The 20,070-nt window shown below is 33.7% G+C and overlaps 3 protein-coding genes across 4 annotated transcripts; 1 reads left to right on the plus strand and 2 right to left on the minus strand.

Moving 5' to 3' along the window:
• The first annotated feature begins 237 nt into the window (after nt 1-237).
• Nucleotides 238-3,354, plus strand: LOC140804919 (auxin response factor 18-like). The gene is made up of 4 exons (XM_073161075.1): nt 238-562; nt 747-1,889; nt 2,165-3,036; nt 3,129-3,354. Exons 2-4 carry the CDS (start codon nt 759-761, stop codon nt 3,190-3,192), a joined length of 2,067 nt encoding a protein of 688 aa, XP_073017176.1. The 5' UTR covers nt 238-562; nt 747-758; the 3' UTR covers nt 3,193-3,354.
• A 5,422-nt stretch (nt 3,355-8,776) lies between these two features.
• Nucleotides 8,777-12,072, minus strand: LOC140805202 (GCN5-related N-acetyltransferase 4, chloroplastic-like). Of its 2 annotated transcripts, XR_012112291.1 has the most exons (4): nt 11,757-12,072; nt 10,426-10,819; nt 9,055-9,464; nt 8,777-9,014 (listed from the first exon to the last, which is right to left on the minus strand). XR_012112291.1 is itself a non-coding variant. In XM_073161430.1 (3 exons), the coding sequence occupies exons 1-3, from the start codon at nt 11,917-11,919 to the stop codon at nt 9,194-9,196; spliced, it is 828 nt and encodes a 275-aa protein (XP_073017531.1). In that variant the 5' UTR covers nt 11,920-12,072; the 3' UTR covers nt 8,777-9,193. The 2 variants fall into 2 exon arrangements, 1 of the variants encoding a protein (XP_073017531.1); XM_073161430.1 differs by having other exon boundaries at nt 8,777-9,464.
• A 4,167-nt stretch (nt 12,073-16,239) lies between these two features.
• LOC140805016 (uncharacterized) lies at nt 16,240-19,476 on the minus strand. The gene is made up of 2 exons (XM_073161196.1): nt 19,322-19,476; nt 16,240-17,046 (listed from the first exon to the last, which is right to left on the minus strand). The coding sequence occupies exons 1-2, from the start codon at nt 19,377-19,379 to the stop codon at nt 16,403-16,405; spliced, it is 702 nt and encodes a 233-aa protein (XP_073017297.1). The 5' UTR covers nt 19,380-19,476; the 3' UTR covers nt 16,240-16,402.
• Between the last annotated feature and the right edge of the window lie 594 nt (nt 19,477-20,070).

The raw sequence follows: 20,070 nt of genomic DNA on the forward strand, positions 1-20,070 counted from the left end.
TTTATATTATAATGTTATAATTATTTAAAAATTAGAAAAAATTAAAGAAAATATTTCAAAAGTTATAATTTTTTTAAAAATTGGATGTTATTATATTAGTAAAAATAAATAAATAAAAATGACCTCACACACACACACACACACACATATATACATATATATATATATATATATATATATATATATATATATATATATATAATTCACCATAAATTGGACTTTTGTGTGTCATTTGTCAAAATTAATTCCCTCTGCCACCCTCTGGTCGGCAAACGAAGCTTCAACTTCAGGTGTCTCTTCAGACCCCCACCCTCCACTGTGTGTTCTCTGTGTCTTTGGTCTCTGTCTGTCCCCGTCTCCCATCATCACTCCTTCTGCTTTGCTTAAATACAACCCCATTCTCTTCTCTCTCATACACATATCACTTGCAGTTTCTGTACTCCAAAAGGTGTACACACACCCAACATCATTACTTACTCACATCTGTTTTTGGATGGGTGTTTTTTTGCTCTGTGGATTTGATGCGATAAAAGGGATAGAGTGAAAAAGATCGAGAATTTTTGTGAGTTTTATGTCCTTGCTTCTTCTAATTTATACCGCGTTTGATTTGTGTTTAGAAGTTGCAATTTCTGGTCTTGATTTGTTTTTTTACATAATTGTTGATCCGGGTACCTAAAGGGGTACTCGATTCTGTTCTTGTATTACCTGTTGTGATTCTTTTCTGCGTGTTTGTGTCTTTTTGGCAGAATTTTACACAAATGACTAATGTTATTCACTCGCTGAACAAACCCATGAATCAAGTGGAAAATATCTTGGATCCTCGGCTATGGCATGCCTGCGCTGGTGGGATGGCTCAAATTCCACCTGTTAACTCAAGGGTCTATTATTTTCCTCAAGGCCACGCTGAATATGCTAATAAAACTGTGGATTTTGGTGGATTTTGGAGAATCTCACCTCTTATACTTTGTAGGGTATCCGCCATAAAATACTTGGCTGATAGTGAGACTGATGAAGTTTATGCTAAAATTAGACTACTCCCTTTGAGAGGGAGTGAGTGCGATGTTGCTGATGAGGGCATGCTGTTGGGATTTGAAAAAGACGAGGAAAAGGAGAAATCCAATTCCTTTGCCAAGACTTTGACACAGTCTGATGCAAACAATGGAGGGGGTTTTTCTGTACCAAGATACTGTGCTGAGACCATATTTCCTAGGTTGGATTACTCGGCTGAACCGCCCGTTCAGACGATCTTGGTTAAGGATGTCCATGGTGAGGTATGGAAGTTCAGGCATATTTATCGAGGTACTCCGCGGCGCCACCTATTGACAACGGGTTGGAGTAATTTTGTTAACCAGAAGAAGCTTGTAGCGGGGGATTCAGTTGTGTTTTTAAGGGCAGAGAATGGCGATCTTTGTGTAGGGATACGAAGGGCGAAAAAGGGGATTTGTGGGGGAGTCGATGCTGTGTCGTCTGGATGGAACACTGGTGCTACAAATTGTGCAGATTCTCTTTGCCGAGGCTTCTCCGGTTTCTTGAGTGAAAATGGGAATTTGTGCGCTGGATATGCCAAGAAAGGGGGTGAAAATGGTGGAATGGGACTGAAGGAAAAAGGATGTGTAAGGGCTGAATCTGTTGTTGAAGCAGCAAATCTAGCTGTGAATGGCAGGCCGTTTGAGGTTGTCTATTTTCCTCGGGCAAGCACACCAGAGTTTGTTGTGAGAGCTTCTGCAGTGAATGCTGCCATTAGAGTACAATGGTGTTCTGGAATGAGGTTTAAAATGGCTTTCGAGACGGAGGATTCATCTCGAATTAGTTGGTTCATGGGAACCATTTCGTCTGTACATGTGGATGACCCTGTTCGTTGGCCTAATTCGCCATGGCGTCTTCTTCAGGTGATTCAGCGTTTAACTCGCATTTCGTCCATTTGGTAAAATTCATCTATTGAATGCTTAGTTACATTGTATCATAGAAGGTTGGATATATTCACAACTATAAGCCAATTCCATCAAGTAGTTTCAAATGGATAGTTTGTGAATTTCTTGTCGGTTCAATGTGAAATACTCATTATAAATGTAACAAGTGTGTTTGCATGAAACTATAAATTTTGATTATTTTAAGCGTGGCCATGTTCCTGGTTTTTGACTTTGTTTTATAAACTCGTTTGAAGGTGGTATGGGATGAGCCTGATTTACTACGAAACGTGAAGCGGGTTAATCCATGGTTGGTTGAATTGGTATCTAATGTACCGGCTATCAATCTTTCTCGCTTCTCACCACCAAGAAAGAGGTCACGGTTTCCACAACCTTCAGAATTCCCGTTTGTGCATCTTTCGATGCCACCTCTACTTGGCAACCCCCTCAGTCCAAGCAGCCCCTTGGGTTTTTTTCACGAAAACATTTATCCAGGCATACAGGGAGCCAGGCAAACTGAATTTCGATCATCTTCATCACATCTCCACTTCAAGAAACCGCAGATGGGTCTGCAATCGATTGATTTCAAGCATCTCGATTATGCTAGCCCACTGCCTAAAATTCCCACAGGGAACTGCCCCTCAGGACAAACAAAATTTGATGCATTGCGATGCACGTTGAAAATGGGAAGTTCTACTCAAGATTTTGAGAAAAACAACGAGACAAAGAAACCCGCGTTTGTTTTGTTCGGCCAGCCAATTCTCACAGAGCAGCAGCTCTCTCAAAACGATTCATCAGACAAAAACCAAGAAAACATGGCCAACAATTCAAACGGATCAGGATCGGCCGTCATTCAGAATTGCCCGCTAGAAGCCTCTTCAGATGGAGAGTTCCCACTGGAGAAAGACGAGAAGCTCGACTTTGGATTCGGTGTTACAGGACATTGCAAAGTGTTTGTGGAATCTGAGGATGTTGGCCGGACCCTCGACCTTTCACTGCTTGGCTCATACGAGGAGCTGTACAAGATGCTCGCCTCCATGTTCAACTTGGAACAATCTGAGATGTCGAGCAATGTAGTTTATAGTGATGTAACCGGCGCAACTAAAAACATGGGAGACGATCTCTTTCGGTAAAACTCGTATAATCATTCACTTCCATTTTTTGCAACATACAACAGCTGTAGCTGTGTTTAACCGATCTTTATTGTCATCGATTCTGCAGCGATTTTACGAAGAAAGCGAGAAGGCTAACCATCTTGATGGATTCAAGCAGTGACAATCTTTGAAGTTAAAACAAGAACTTGTTTAGCGATTTTCATTGTACAGTTCCAATTTAACTTTCTGAGAAATGTATGCCCTAACTTGGGCACATTGGCTATTTGTTCTTCTTGTCAAGTTCTTAGATTTATTTCTGCATATTCTTAAATTCGAATCACTTTTTCAAGAAATACTACACATCTAAGTCAAACAAGAAAGAGATCTATTCATTAATAAGAAAAAGAAAAAGAGTAGGTATATTGCGAGACAGTCGTACGAATCTTTATCAATGAGACGAGTTAATTTTACTAATATTCATAATAAAAAGTAATACTCTTAACATAAAATATAATATTTTTAATAGATGATCCAAATAAAATATTCGTCTCACAAAATATGATCCGTGAGACCGTCTCACAGAAATTTTTGTCAAAGAAAAAACACAGCTTGATCTTCGGCCTTAACCCACCTTCCGCGGACGAACCTTGCGGAGGAATCCTTAGTTTTTCGGGACATTGGATTTTGTTGATCAATTGTGATTTCTTTTGGAGTTAAATTCGTTCTTCCATCCCAAAGTATTGATATGCAAAAAATATTAGTGAATTTCAATCATCAACCTTTTCGTTTTAATAATCAACATATGGTGGCCACACTTTGAAATAAAGATAGTATATGTTTACCTACTCATATTTGTCATTAAAGTAACAATTTATTTTACATTTATTTGCCTAATATGGAATATATAATTGTATATAAAGAATAGAGTGCCAAATTACAGGTGAAATTGTTAACAATTGAGCCACTGATGACTGAATGAATCATGACAATTTACTTTCGACACTTAAATTTTAAATCACTATTTAAATCTTAAGTTATTTTTTAATTGTTAAGCATGTTAATCATGTCAATAATTATTTTATATTTCCAAATACCTAATTTTTTTATGAGGTATAAAATATAAAGAAATAAAAACTTGAAGGAAAAAATTAATATACTTTTTGTCTCTTGGTTTTCATGCTTATTTATAAATTTATTTAAAATATAATATTGCTCTTCTTAACAACTTATATTCATCAAATCAAGGGTATTGATTGCATGGAGTGATTTAATCTTGTGGTTACAACTGTTCATTTAATTAATAGTTGTTGCACCATATAATATTAAGCTATATTAATTGTGTTGTATTTATTAATTACTACAAAGCAAATTTGTACATGTGATGATGATGAACAAACAGATTAAGTGGATCTAATTAATGTAACTAAATAATCTCAACTCTTGCATAGTTAATTTTTGAGTGCTTCATCAAAGCTTAACATGTGTGTTTCATAATTGCTATACTGCATTAATTGTGTCTTTACTTGTTAGATTATTCGAAACATGGTGTTGTTATCCGATTTAAAAGATTCGAGTTTTATCGTTACAGCAGGTATAACTTTTGATAAAGTCGTAAACGCTCGATCATTTATATATATATATATATATATATATATATATATATATATTCACAATCTCAGTTATTTTTTTATATCCTTTATAAATAAATACGTGTGAATCAACAAAGTTTAAATAAATTTCAAACATTCGAATTAATTTAAAAAAAATATGTGATCGGATGCGTTGTGATTTGACTTTACAACTCAGACCCCAAGTGCAGATGAAGAAATCAACATCCAGCCATGAAAGACCAGCAATGGTGGCGCAAGAGTGGGGGAACTCAATTGGGATTTGAGCAAAATATTAGTATAATTAGGGGGATGAAATTAAGGATTAAGTAGGGAGGACCGTACATACATATATGGATCTAATCCCAAGTATAATGTTTAATACTTTGTCGGCCAAACAACACCAACCACCAAAGATTTATGGGATCGGATTCAATATTATAAAATAACCCTTTTTACGGTTCAGTCGACCCTACCCTTGCGGGCACTGTCCGCAAGGTTCGATCCAACGACTCGGATTTTTTCGAGTCAAATATTTTTTTTTTTACATGGAGGTGGGCCCGGATCACTCATGTGGAGTGATCTGAGCCGTTCATTGCTCGTGCAGACGGTAGGTTGAAACAAACCCCTTATTACCATGTTCATCCAAAGGGGATTTTTTCCATGTTATCAGCATATGTCGTGTTATTAACAACTCAACACATGACATGTGTGCTCGCATATATTGTTCTCTTAACAACTCAACACGTGATATGTGTGTTAGTGGATAAATTATTGTCACTCATTCAACCATGATATATGGATGAGTGATCATGATTCATCACTCAACACACATCTCATATACTGAGTGGATGATAACACTGCTGATACGAACAGCTACCAATTCATTCAAAGGTACCATTGGTGGCTTTAGGTGGATTTCACATATATTTTTTAAATTATTCACCTGTTAAATCAAAGTAAATTCGAAGGCAACACGTATTTGATATTTTCTTCTTCAACATCATCTATTTCAGTGCTCAAGCTTTTGAAGTAGTAACTTTATGCCATTGTTTTGTTTAAAACTGAGGAGTGAGTCTCATGTGAGACCGTCTCACGGATCATAATCTGTGAGACGGGTCAACCCTACCCATATTCACAATAAAAAGTAATACTATTAGCATAAAAAGTGATACTTTTTCATGGGTGACCCATATAAGAGATCCGTCTCACAAATAATATCCGTGAGACCGTCTCACACAAGTTTTTGCCAAAACTGAGAACCGGTTTGTTGGAATGATGCAACTAGTAAGTGATCTTAAAAAATTTCATGCTTTTCGTGTTTAAAAATTTCTGATAATGTGTGACGTTTAGACTGTTGAATGATTTAAAAATATTAAATTTATGCGGTTATATTAACTATAACTTTTGATAAAAAGTACGCAGAATCGTAATTTCTCAACAACGGTAAATTTTATCACGGAATCATAGTTCGTTAATTAAATATTTAATTAAATGAACTGGGCTCACGTGAGGCGGCCTCGAGAGGTCAACCCTCGAGGCCCAGAAACAACGCTCGCGCCGTGTGGATGCTTGGGCCTTTCTCATTTCGTAACTCATACGATCTAATCTAATAATATATAATAGCAATCAATTAAATTATTAGATTACTAATCCCATAAATGATTATTTTTTTATATAATTCCATAAAAGTCAATTTCCCAACTGTAAAACACTGTCTCGATCACAATTTTACTGATTTTGTTCTTTATTTTCAAATTCTAAATGAAATAAATCATTAACATGTTTTATTTTATTTTAGTTTAATAAAATATATGGATCCACGACAAATAATCCTAGAGTGAGCTGGTTAAGAACACCTTTGCTTATTTAATTATAGTATTAGTCGCTCAATTATGTGATTAGTAGTTAATTTCCAACTACTTAATTGTGTTGGTGTATTAGTTTCTCGCATCTAAAACGCGAAAGAAGTTTAAAATTTTAATTTTCGATAGTCGAAAATTTATTGACACGACTGAAAGTTACGTTCCTCGTCTATATATCACTGGAAATCTGGTTGGAATTTGTGTCGAGAAGCAATGATTGGAAGATGACGACAATCTGGAGGTGACATGACGAGTGGTGGTTGCGAGGTGGTGGCTGAAATCTTAGTCAAAACCGAGGAGGTGGCCTAGTGGTTGAGTTGAAATAGTTCACTCGACCCTACCCCTGCGGGCACTGCCCGCAAAGTTCGATCTAACGGCTCGGATTTTTTCGAGTCAATTTTTTTTTTTTTTTTACATGGAGGTGGGCTCGGATCACTCATGTGGAGTGATCTAGGCCGTTTATTGTCCGTGCAGGTAGTCAGTTGAAACGAACCAAGTTGAAATGAGAGAGAAATTCTCTTGCCAGCAAATTTGAAACACAATGTCGTATTTATAAAATTAATGGATGATGTAGAATGTAGAATCCCACTAGGATTCTTGCTAGTAGCTTTGCCAACTGTGATGCTTACTACTAGGTGTTAGAGTAGATGTTTCAGCTCAACTGGTGTGGTTTAATCTAACTATAATATTATTTATATAATTTAATATTTTCTAGATTATGTGATCTCATCTAATAATAGTTTGATTATGATATTTCAATCAAATGAGTTAAAACTCTTATCGGGTATTTTGTCTATCCAAGACATCCACTAATTAGAGTTTTACTAGGATAGTCCAAACACAATCCATGATCATGGTTTCATCATAATTCCGATCGATCAGATATGAGCGATGTGGAGAGGGTACAAACCTCGTTATAATTATGCAAAGTCAAACTTTTCGGAAAAAAAAACAACTTACTCAAGGTAACTTCTACTAACTCTATTTTGGCAGCTGTCAATTATAAAAAAATTTCACAAAATTCAGGTAGTTGTACTACCCTTACAAATTTAGCAGACATGCTAATTTTCATTTTAAATATGAAATTCACTCGTAAACACTTTATAAGACATGTGTTCGATCTCCCTCAAACTCATCAAATTCAATTCCTTGAATTTAATTATCTCAACAGGAACATAAAATCCTATATTTGAATGACCTTCAATTGTTCAGAATACATCTAGTCGTGGTTCATAACTCATGTAATTCGAGACAACTCGTGTCCCTTATATAGGATTATCTTGGTTAGCTCAATTCTTTGCATCAATCTTTGATTACAAGAACGTCAGAACTCATATTTGATTATACTATTCGAATCATAGTAAAAGCGTCTAGTAACACCTTCATTGTTTTATAGGTATCACTAACAGTTCCTGCAATAACAAGTATATAATGATTAACGATAGTACGGTGGTCCACTCAACTCATATATCCTGATCGAATCTACAACCACATATTTATCGAGAGTTGAATATGAATTCGAGAATAATATTATATATATTTGAGTAGTCATAGTGACATCTTATGTGCAACTAGAAAACCATTTTTCCCTAAAGCACATTTTTTTCTATGACCATAGATTCCTTACATTATTATCTTATTAGATCACATATGATATACACACTTTTACGTGGGTAGTGAATCTCTGACTATAATACTTCGGATTCTATGTATATTGAAACAAACTACGCTCAAACTCATCAGTTGATGGCCCTCGTAGAATCGTTAAACGATTCTAAGTGAAACTCTAATACGTACCACATACTTATCTAATTGATATATGACAACAATTTGGAAAGTACGATGAACGATTGATCAGTGACTGATGATATAAGCACTCATTGTGTATGATAAGAAATCTTTATATCTCTACCAATGAAACATGATATATACCACAATTTTAGTTGATTTGATATGTGAGACATGGAGGTCATACATACATATTTAAATGTATGTATATATGCGTCTACTCACATATGTATTCTAGATGAACAAACCTGTAATCTGAATCAGATTTTGATTTGGGTATATCTAGTAATACATGTTCTACAAGTCGAAAGGGTTTAATGTACACGGACTTGGAAAAGTTGTCCGAATAACCTTAACTTGGGCAATATATTTCACACATTAAATTAAGAATCGAAGGCTTTGTAATGTGAAAACTGACAAATAAAAACTCCATGTAGGGATCTCAAGTTTGCAGGTTTCAAACCAGCCGATCTACTAAGTAATCTACACTCGATTATGTAATCAATTGATCGTCGATGTGCAAAATCTGTAACCAATAGAATCACGACAAAAAATATAGCAGGCTAGCAGCCTTGGTACATAAAAAAGATTTTGATTTTCTTAAAAATTGTGGTAACAAAGACTAATTTACATGAACGATACAATTCAATTCTTTTATCATGAATCAGTCCAGGAGTCATAGAAGCATCATACCTACACCAGTGATCTCTTCCGAGGCAATCGCTTGCGCTCACCAGAAATCAAAACCATGACCTTGGCTCCCAGGTCGCCCGTAGAACCGAAAATCCATCACTGAGCTAAAAGGCCACCAAATTAAAATTAGACCTGGAAGATACGTTGTACCCACCTGCAACTTGTCAAATGTCCATGTACACAAACATTTACGCTACTTTCAGTTTTACGGTTTAGATGAGATACAATTATTAGCATCTTCAAATAAGTTTCATCATGAAGTCGAAGTGCATATCAGGTGAGGTTTTTGGCTGAGGCCAAGTTGCATTTTCAGGCACTTTAATACATTTGAAGCCTAGACTTGCATATAAACTTTTGGCTCCAAGGTTTTGTAAGTCGCAGTGTAATGCAATTGCCCGACATCCCCAACTTCTGGCTTTCACCTCTGCTTTAGCTATTAGCATTTTTGCTATTCCCTGTCTACGGTAGCTTTGTCGGACAGCAATGTTTGATATGTAAGCAATTCCTTTCCTATACACAATGGCATCATGTCTCATTCTGACCAATAATCAGATTTATCACTGATAGAAATCAAAGATTAAAGTTGGATGTTATTATAATTATAATGCATTCATTTGATACAATTTTATTTTGATTTGGTTTTACGAAAGAGTTTTGCCACTCCAAGCTGTCCTGGAAATAGTTCTTTATGGCCGAACCGAGCCACATAAATTTTATATTTTTAATTCTGAAAATTCAACAATCAGTTTTAAATACATGTTGCCTTGTTTGTGCTCCAACGTTTTTGGAGGGGAAAAGGACTCGGCAGATGTGACTTGAAATCGGGGCTAAACTTACAAAAGTGAACTCCTATGCTGCAGATAATGTTTGTTGGCAATTGACATGCTTTAACTTAAGCATCAAAAAGACAATCCTTACAACTAAAACAGATTTGTGTGCTTCCGAGTTGGGGGCATTTTTTGGCTTCAATTCGTTATGCCAGCAACAATTAGGGTTTTTAGAACTCCGACTTTATTTTTGCATGGGCAAGTCCCAAGTTTATAGAAAATCTAAAATCACGATAGAAAATGATTTCTCAAACCTGAACAAAAGTAAAGATTGCACTATAGGTGCCCACAGAATTTCATAGTCTTGGGTGCTATTATAACACAATTTGGAAGTCAATGCATATGGCTTTATATGTACCCTCTTCTCAGAGTCTTTCCTCTCCTTTTAAGGTATACTCTCGAATATCTTCCCTATCAATTTCAATTTTCTTGGCTTATTCATAAATGATTGGTAACATAGTGAAGCTATCTGAAAAGGAAGAATTTAACTTTTCAAGGTGAAATCATCCAGTGTGATGGTAGACTATCCCAATATTTAATGTTTCTTGAAGAAACTAAAATAATTAGTCAACTTCCACAAAAGAAAGATTTTTTTATAATTCCAAGCTAAAAATAAGTGCTCAAAAATGAGAACTAAAACCTACCTTCTCTGAAGAAGAGGTCCTTTTCTTGGAAGAAAATCAGCGACGGTGTCCACAGTCAAAATTCCAATCACATATCCTTTACTTTGACCATGTTTTCCGTTAAAAATTCCGGCTTTGAAATCATCATGCCCCATGAAGAATGAATCTACACCAGAACTTCCAGCTACAGCCACCATGCAAGTTCTTTTGCAGCCATTTGGTATTGAAAATCCAAATAGCATACCTATAAGCCTGTCAATTCTCAAAACAACATCTAGAGGAAAAGAATATTCAGGGAAGAAGGAACTGCAATGTGTCTCCGCCACTTCCCAGCAGTCTTCGATCCTGGCATCGCGAACAAAGATTTCAGGAGACGTGGGGAAAATTTCAAACACTTGACTAGCCCTACAAAGACCTACAAAGAAGAGAAATTCTTTAAAACAGGAACATCATAAATAATTAATTAGTTTAAAATCATTTAAACTCTGCTCTGCCTATACAACAGAGTGCTAGCCACATACTAGTTCACTTCTTATAGTTTATGTTGTTTGTCACCATTCTAGCATTGTCTATCTTTAAGTACCAAACCTTAAATTTGCCTCCAAATCTTTTATTCTCTGCACTCACTATCATAATTCATATGGTTTCGGACTCGTGACACTAATTCTAATTAATACACCTAGGAATTCACACTTGGATCCAGAGATAGCTCCAACACAAAAATACACCACTCATATCAATCTCATTCAAAACCCCAGTTTCTTACAAATAGGTTCAAATGAAGAAAAAATCACATCAGTCACGGTCAAATTTCTTGAATTTCTTTCGACCATCTATTTATGCTAGACTAGATGAGACGATTCACCTATGCACCGATTGTTCTAGTGGGACTTACAAGGTACTGACTATAGATCATAGTACACTGGTATCAGCATCTATTGCAAATTGCAATAGTGTAGATTTGTAATCATATTAGCACACGATTAAAATCATGTCAACCCAGCGTGTTTCTGGAACACGAGCACCACCATATTTGGTCAAATATTATCATGAAAATAGACTTCAATTGTAGGAATTTAATCAGACTGATACAAGATTCCAACCTCTTCTTCTTTAGCTAAGGATCGAGTTCATACCACATGGCCTACACAAAGTAGAGTTCAATTACCAACCTAAAACTTGATTTTTGATTAAAATCAATAACAGTAAACTGAGCCTTATGGCTTATCCTCATCACACAAACAAACAAAAGCTCAAACCAGGTGCAACATAGTTTATCAAGGATGACAAACTAACCATTTCAAATGAAATAAAAATGAAAACTTTTAATTGCCCTACCGGGCCCGCCCAACCTGATATTGTAGGAAAGGAAGAAGAGAAGGATGTGGGCACTCCCAAATGAGAAATCTTGGAAAGTGAGAAAAAGGGACGATCCAGATTCTTGAAGTTGAGACAAAGACTGAAGAGGTTATTGCCCTTTTCCACAGACAACCCTCCAAAATTAATCGTCTGCATTTCCAAAATCACGCCTCCTCTCCTCTCCTCTCCTCTCCTCTCCTCTCTCAAAATTTCCTTCAATTCTGCTCTCTCTCTCTGTCTGTCTCCTCCCTCCACGGGAAGAAAAAGAAAGGAAATTTCAACTTCAGAAACTTTCCGGGTTTAACACTCCCACCTTACCAAATTAATTAATTATTAGTTAAGATTGTCCTTATATTTTTTTTTTTTTTGAGAAGGTCCTTATATTATTTATATAATTAAATTTGAATTTATCTTTTAAAAAAACTCAAATATATATTAATTTTCAAAAAGTTTGTCACGATATTTTATCATATATATGAATAAAATATAAAATAGTAAAGAGATTTTATTTTTAATCATAAATTTAAAATCATTAATATTTTATTGTAAGTTTTAGTATGTAAATACAAATGGTATGTCTTTTGTTATATGATCGTGCAAATATATTTCCGTAAAAGAAATCACTTTTATTCAAGTTTAAAATAAAAAATAAAACTTTTAATATAAAATATAATATTTTTCATTAATTAAGTCGATTATAGATCTGTCATAAATAGTTCACAAAATTTTTGTAATATATCAATATTTTCAAAAAATTTCACACAAAAAATGAAATATCGAGATATCAAAAATTTTAATTTTCTGAAATTTTTATTAAATTTTTATATAATATATGAAATATCTTAAAATTTATACTAAAATTAAGATTATATATATATATATATCTTCTACTAATTAACAACATGATTTCTATAATATAAATATACTATTTTAAACGATAAATATTAAAAGTATTTATGTTTATTTTTTATTTTATTTTAAAGAATACTAATACATAAATATATTAACTAAAAATTTGAAAAATATGTTATATTTTACTACTCTTTAAAATAACAATTTATTAGTAGGTTTTAATATTTTATGTGTTAGTAGTGGCTAACATTTTGGATAACTTATTTTAAGAATTGAAACTATTAATGAATTTATATAAAAATAAAACAAATCAATTAAAGCCCAAATTAAAGGGTGCTACAGTTAATATTTAGAATAAAAATTAGAATGAAGTGCATTTAAAATTTACAAATTTATATCGACAATTTTTTTATAAATAAAGATAAAAAATTTTATATTAACAATAATAAATAAATAAATAAAATATTTTAGAATTTTAAAATGTTTGTAAAAATAGATAAGATCGATGCCAAAAGATCTTTATCGAAGACCAAACAACATCATATCTCCCAAAAACAACTCCACATCAAGCAATTCTCCCAAAACTAAAAACAATGAGTGAGTCTCATGTGAGATCGTCTCACGGATAATAATCTGTGAGACGAGTCAATCCTACCCATATTCACAATAAAAATTAATACTTTTAGCATTAAAAGTAATACTTTTTAATGTGTTACCCAAATAAGAGATCTATCTCACAAATACGACTCGTGAGACCGTCTTACACAAGTTTTTGCCAAAAACAATTTGAGGGTTTGATACATTTAAAACTTGCATTCCCCAAACTAAAAAAACAGATATATTTCTTCCATTTAGGAAAAAAAAGATATATAAATTAGGTCTGAATATGTTTAAAAGAAATATTTTTGTACTGATTTGTATAAAAACATACAAATTAAGGTATTGCATTATACATCTACATTGAAATATACACAGCACTACAACTATCTGCTATAATTAGCGACAAAATTGGAAAAAATATCATTAATTTTAGTGACTGTTTTTTTCTCAATTTGTCGCAAATTCGAATTTTCAAATAGGTTTAATAAAATTGTGGGTATATTCCTGATACTGTGGTGAATAGTGGCGATTTAATTATGATTGATGTTATATCGTAAACAGTCGCTAATAGATATTATACAATATAACCCGTCACTAATATTAGCGACAATTTTCTTAAATCGTCGCAAGAACATGATATTGAGATAATAATACATTTCGCGGTGATTCAGGTATAATTTTCATAGTTAATCAGCGATATAATTTAATTTTTTGTTTCAATACCAATTTCACTCAATCATGTTTATCAAGTATTAATATTAATGACACATTTGTCTTTTCGGATAACAATTAATACAAAAAATTGAAACTATGGTATTGGTATATGATATTTTAGTATAAAATGTTTCAAATTTGACACTAATATATGATTTTCCAGTACTCAAACATATGCAGCAAATGATGATATTAATACAATTATTCCAATTTTATACTCAAAATCTTATCTTTTGTATTATATATGAAACAATCGATACTCAAATATTACATATCTATATCATATTTTCAATGTTTGTACATATTTTTATCAGTAATACATATTTTTATAATCAAAATATTTTTTTTGGTGGATAATACAGAAACATTTTTTTATGACAAATATGAGTAGGTAAAAACATTATCAGTAACACACAAGCCTATATAATACAGAAACATTTTTTTTTTGGTGGATCAGATAATATAAACACATATTTTTTATGACAGAATGCAAAATTAAGTTTGATTTTTGAAAATTTTAAGCAAATTCACCCTTGTTAAAAAAAATTAATAAACAAAAATAAGAATGTAAGACCAAATATACCCCTCAAGTTAATAAAATGGATTTTAATTTCACCCAATAATTCATTCATTTGAAATTAATTTTATTTTTGGGTAACTAATGTATAAATAAGTAATATATTACTTTTTATAATCAAAATATATGGATTTATCCCCAAATGCAAACTCATGGTGTGTTTAAAATTCATCTTTCAAATAATTTCTCGAATAAAATCTACTCTTTCAAATCAAATACATCGATCCAAGCACAACCTAATACCAGTTGTTCGATTTAGTGACAATTGTTGAGTTGAAAGTTTATATTTTCCTTTTTAATCCAATACAGGAACACAAAACCAGAATCATTACATATCCAAAAACATCAGTAATATTTTCAAACATTGAAATTTAAAAACTTATGATGTCCGATTCTCAGTATCACATGGATATTCTACAATTGGGACCAAATCACCTTACTGGCTCTAAAATTTAATTGATGTCTCATTTGCATGTCTTTACATTTGAAGCACATTATGTATCAACAATTTAACATACATACGATCGTTGATATGGGAAGTTATTGATAGCAGTAGAATTCAATATTTTTATGAAACAGATCGATTTTGTTTATATATGCAGTAAAAAGTAATATATTTTTATCTAAAATCAACATATATTTTTTCATAATATAACTTACAAAAAATGATATATTTTACCGTGAAAAATAACATTTTGAACATACAAATAATATTTTTCATAAGATGAATCGGATATTTATCTCACATAGTTGAACCGTGAGACGGTTTCAAATGAATTTTTGTGTTTTAAATTATATACCAAACTTCTGGGAATCGTGATCCTGATTCTTTTTTTTTTTTTTGATAGGAAACTATTATATTGATAATAATAAGAAAACGATTACATAATGTTGTGGACAAGCAATCCACTCAAAAGGCTAGGAATCTTAAATGAGCCTAATCTTAATAAAGTCATTAAATCAACACGAAATAAAACTCCAATCCCTGACAAGATCTGATAAAAGTAAATGTTTAAACGCCGTAGTCGCTGTTGTCCATCTTGCCACCCTGATCCTAACGACTTCCCATAAATTTTCTGAAAGTTCTTCAATGCTGCTGAATATTCTGTTGTTGCGTTCCAGACAAAGCGACCAAAATAAGCAATGAATAATGATGCACCAGAAATGCTTTAGACGTTTTCCTTTCAGGTAGCTATGTTCCATAAGGTACATATCTCTAGAGTGTAGAGGAAAGATCCATTCAAATCCCAAGTGTTGTATGACCTTGGTCCATATACGCCGCGAGTAGGAGCAACTAATCAGAACGTGATCCTGATTCTAAGTTGTAAACATACGAACAATGTCTTTTTTATTATTATTATTGCAGCACAAAATATCAATATAGGATAGCGGTGGTAAATTGTTGCTTTACGGATTCAACAACATCATTAAAATTTATTAAACCATAAATTAAAATGTGAAGAATATGGCAATCTTAACACCTCAGCGATATGTCAAATGATGCCAAGTATCAACGTTAGTTCCAAATACACAAAAGATACTCACACGAGCACTAAGCTCTTAGAACAATGCTCATTCATCATTAGTCAATCTTGTGGCTAACACTGCTCCAGTTAATGGCATGGAATTCAGAGAGAGAAGATCTTAGAAAACAACAGTATCGTAGATACAAGCACAATAACTGGTTATATATATATATATACATATATATCCATGATCCCGAACACCACAAATAGAACAATGTCGATCTCTGATGCACATTATTTAGCGCCTATATTTGACTCAGACATATAATTAATTCACTTCAATGCCCTCAAAGGCAAGACAGAGAATAACCAAAGAAAACAGGAAATTTCAATCTAGAGTCATTTCAATGTTCTACAAATATGGCGCACATCACAAGTTCTTGAAGGCGGACCCATGAGCTTGCTTTTGAGGGGTCAGCTTTGCCAACAATGCCTTGTTGTGGCAGTGCTCCGCATCAACAAAATAAAATTTACCATTAGCCTTGAAGGTCACAAAAGGCCTATTTGTTTCTGCAGGTCGAATATCTGCAAACTTGATGGTTCTTGGTAAACGTGTTGCCAGCCATGACAACATCTCTACCTCAAAGCTGTCTGAACCAGGTTGCCATCTCAGTTTGTGGATGTAAGGGCTCACAAACCAGTGAAGGGCAGCAGTAGTAGAAGCACTGAGGAATATAACGGTAGATGCCACTGCCCCCTTTAGAATAACATTCATATCAGGTGATGTCATGAAAGTGATGACGGGCCCTAATGAAACAGAGAGGCAGCAGGTGGAAAGGGAGAGGAGCTTCACTTTCTTGATAGTATTTGATATGGGACCGCAATAGACAACACCTGTGCCCATTTCTTTATTTTCCTCTTCTTTCCTGTTCTGAGGTCCAATACTAATCTTGTTGGCGTCTTCAGATGTTGAAGCTCGAGATGACATCCGTTTGTAAACTTGGGTAAACTTCAAGACAGGGTTGGTGTCAATTTTGGAACCAATTGTTTGTGGGCATGGACTAAACCTAGCAACTACATGAAAATAGAAATATGAGTCTCGATCAAAATCTAACAGCCAATATTAGCTTCTGGTAGTCACATGTAGAACTTCTCGTGCGTCATTGAGTTCAAACCAATATTTATCACGAGACAAGTTCATTAAACAATATTTCTCCTAACTCTATTCCTTCAGGTGCTTCAGTTGGCATTCAAAACTTCCCTATCCGAGCCTCTCATAAATCATGATATTCGAAAGCAGGGGGGAAGATCGGGCGCAGTCACTATTTGCTAGCCGAAAATCTTCAAAGGGAAGTTATTTAGAGTTTTAGACATCTTATCAATCAACATTAGTATCAACATTGATGATTGGTCACTGTTGAGTCACCCACGCCCACATCTGTGTTCTAAATGGCGGTTGAGGCGGCCGCCTAGACAGTAGGCGGCCCTCGACCGCACTGCCTACGCATGAGGTGGGTGTTTTAGGCGGTCCAAGCTATACGGTATTGGTCAGGCGGGTCGAGGCGGTGAGCAGGCAAGCGAGGAAGCGGGTCGAGGCGGTGAGCAAGCGGGCAAGAAGGGCAGTCAAGATTTTTAAGTTGTAGTCAACAAATTTTAAAAACTTAGTCAAAGTCAACTAATTTTAATCTCAAAACCCTAGCACATCCCACTTTCTCTTTTTTACTTTTGGTTTTCACTCTCAAGTCTCAATCACTAAGCCCACCACACACTGGGTACATATATAGATGATTTGGAAGATTAGTTATATTTAGTCTAGTACTTGTTCTAATGATGGATAATGGATTGAAACTTTGAAATTTAAACTTAGTATTTTTGAAAAAATTATAATATTACTTTGTCAGCATAATAACATTAATATGATGATGAATCTTTATTAATTATCTTGTTAGTTTGCATTTATATATTTATTTGCACATTATCTAGATGATATTATATTGTATGAAGCTTCTTTGTGCTTAAACATTATTAATTACACATGTTATATAAAAAATATGACTATTTGTGATTATATTGCATGATTGTATATGATTATCTATAAAATTATTTTAAAAAATTCAACCGACTAGGCGGCCGAGGCGGTAGGCGGTCACCGACCGCCCCGCCACCATCTCTCGCCATTTACAACCTTGGCCCACATACACACAAACAGGGTTGCACACCATTGAGTCAGAGTGAGAAAGATTCAAATACATCTACTCAAACTGAATGGGTAATCGATAAAGGAAAAATATGTCCCTACCCTTTTCACAACTGCTGCAGAGCACATAATGAACTTTCAAAAACACCAATCAGCTGAGTGTGTAACTTGTATTTCAGTGTGTTCGAAAAAATGGTGATACATAGAGAAGAGAAGTATACGAAAAGCAAATAAAATATTATGAAATTGGATTTGATATCATGGTGATTACCACAAACCTTGACATTTTTGTGACTTATTTAGATCTGATTTCTTTCCATATTTATTCCAAATCAATACCTATATAAAGGGGTGATTACAGTATTTAGAAAAAGAGCAATTAATTTAAATTTTAGCACTGTGGGCATTGTCTCATGGACGTGGATTCAGGTGGTTGCTGTAAATTTTGAGTTGTGTTGTGCTCTTTTCACTAAATATTAAAATTCAGCCTGGTGTCGAAACGTGAAGCCCTGATCTAGGTGGTTATATTTCAAAAATTGCCTATAAAACTGAAATAAATAAATACAGCCACTGCAAATGTGAACAAAGATTCCAAGAAAAATGTTTTTTCTTTCATCCCTCCCAGGTTACTATTTGCGTGATTTTTAGCTATTTAAAATTTCAATCAAAAGAAGAATGTAAAGCAAGCAATGCAACATAAGTTATATAAATGAGAAGAGGACAGACATATGCATAAAGAAGCATGTATATATACAAATAGTTGGCAACACCAAATTCTTCCAGGGAAAATGAACGAGTAGAAAAGAGTAAATATTGTATATTCCCCATATCCAAAGCGAGAACATTATATCAGAAAGTGGCACAACCAGGTGCATCAGTTACTTCAGTTTTTTAACGGTGATCATCAAGGTTATCAGGACTTAGATCCTAAGTAGAATCAATATGAGGCCTCCGAAATTCGAAAAGTCCGACAAAAAATATTGATAGAAACAACTTACCAAACCCAAGACAAATTTATCGGTTAATCAACCAATCTAATAAGCACGCATCAATATATCAAATCCTTGGTAAACACGAATCACTCAAAGCATGTATAAATTGCTAGTAAAGGAAAATAATCAGAAAACAGCAAACAAAAATGCATGAGATAACCTGAAGTCCATCTTCTTGTCTGAGATCGCGCCAAATGGAGGAGAGCACCTCTCGCCATTTTCCCTCTTCCGAGGAAACTAAACTAAAACCCCAAAATGTTTAGGGTTTTATTTTACTTTTACTTTAGCATCATATAATTTTAATTTGTTCCTCTTCTGTCCGTCCCACCGCACGTGGAATTAAATAAAAATCTCCTAAAATAAAACTATATATATATATATATATATATATATATATATAGACAAGTAAGGACTTCTCTAACCTGCGAATAATCAAATGTTCTTGAAATAATTGACGAACATGTAGAAGGAAGAGATTGAGCAAAAGAAATAATTTAGGCAAAAATTTGTGTAAGACGGTCTCACAGGTCGTATTTGTGAGACATATCTCTTATTTGGGTCATTCATGAAAAAATATTACTTTTTATGGTAAGATTATTCGTGAGACGGTCTCACATGAGACTCACTCAATAATTTAATGATTGATGATTATTGAATTGTATCGATCATAATTATTATTATTTTTTTCAAATGGTGTTTTATGCACGGTTAATTTATCAACGTACTACTGTTAAATATTATCTTAAAAATATTTAATTAATGTCTTCTCCTTATGTTTTTTAAAAATACAAAACAATTTTTTTGGAAGATAATCACCTATAAACGGTGAACCTCTTCAAAACATTAATATTTTGTAAAATATTATGTGTTTTTTCTTTAAAAAAAATAATTGCTCTCTTATTATTTTTA

Source organism: Primulina eburnea, chromosome 11 (genome assembly GCF_022965805.1).
Source record: "Primulina eburnea isolate SZY01 chromosome 11, ASM2296580v1, whole genome shotgun sequence".
Classification (NCBI taxonomy): Eukaryota; Viridiplantae; Streptophyta; class Magnoliopsida; order Lamiales; family Gesneriaceae; genus Primulina; species Primulina eburnea.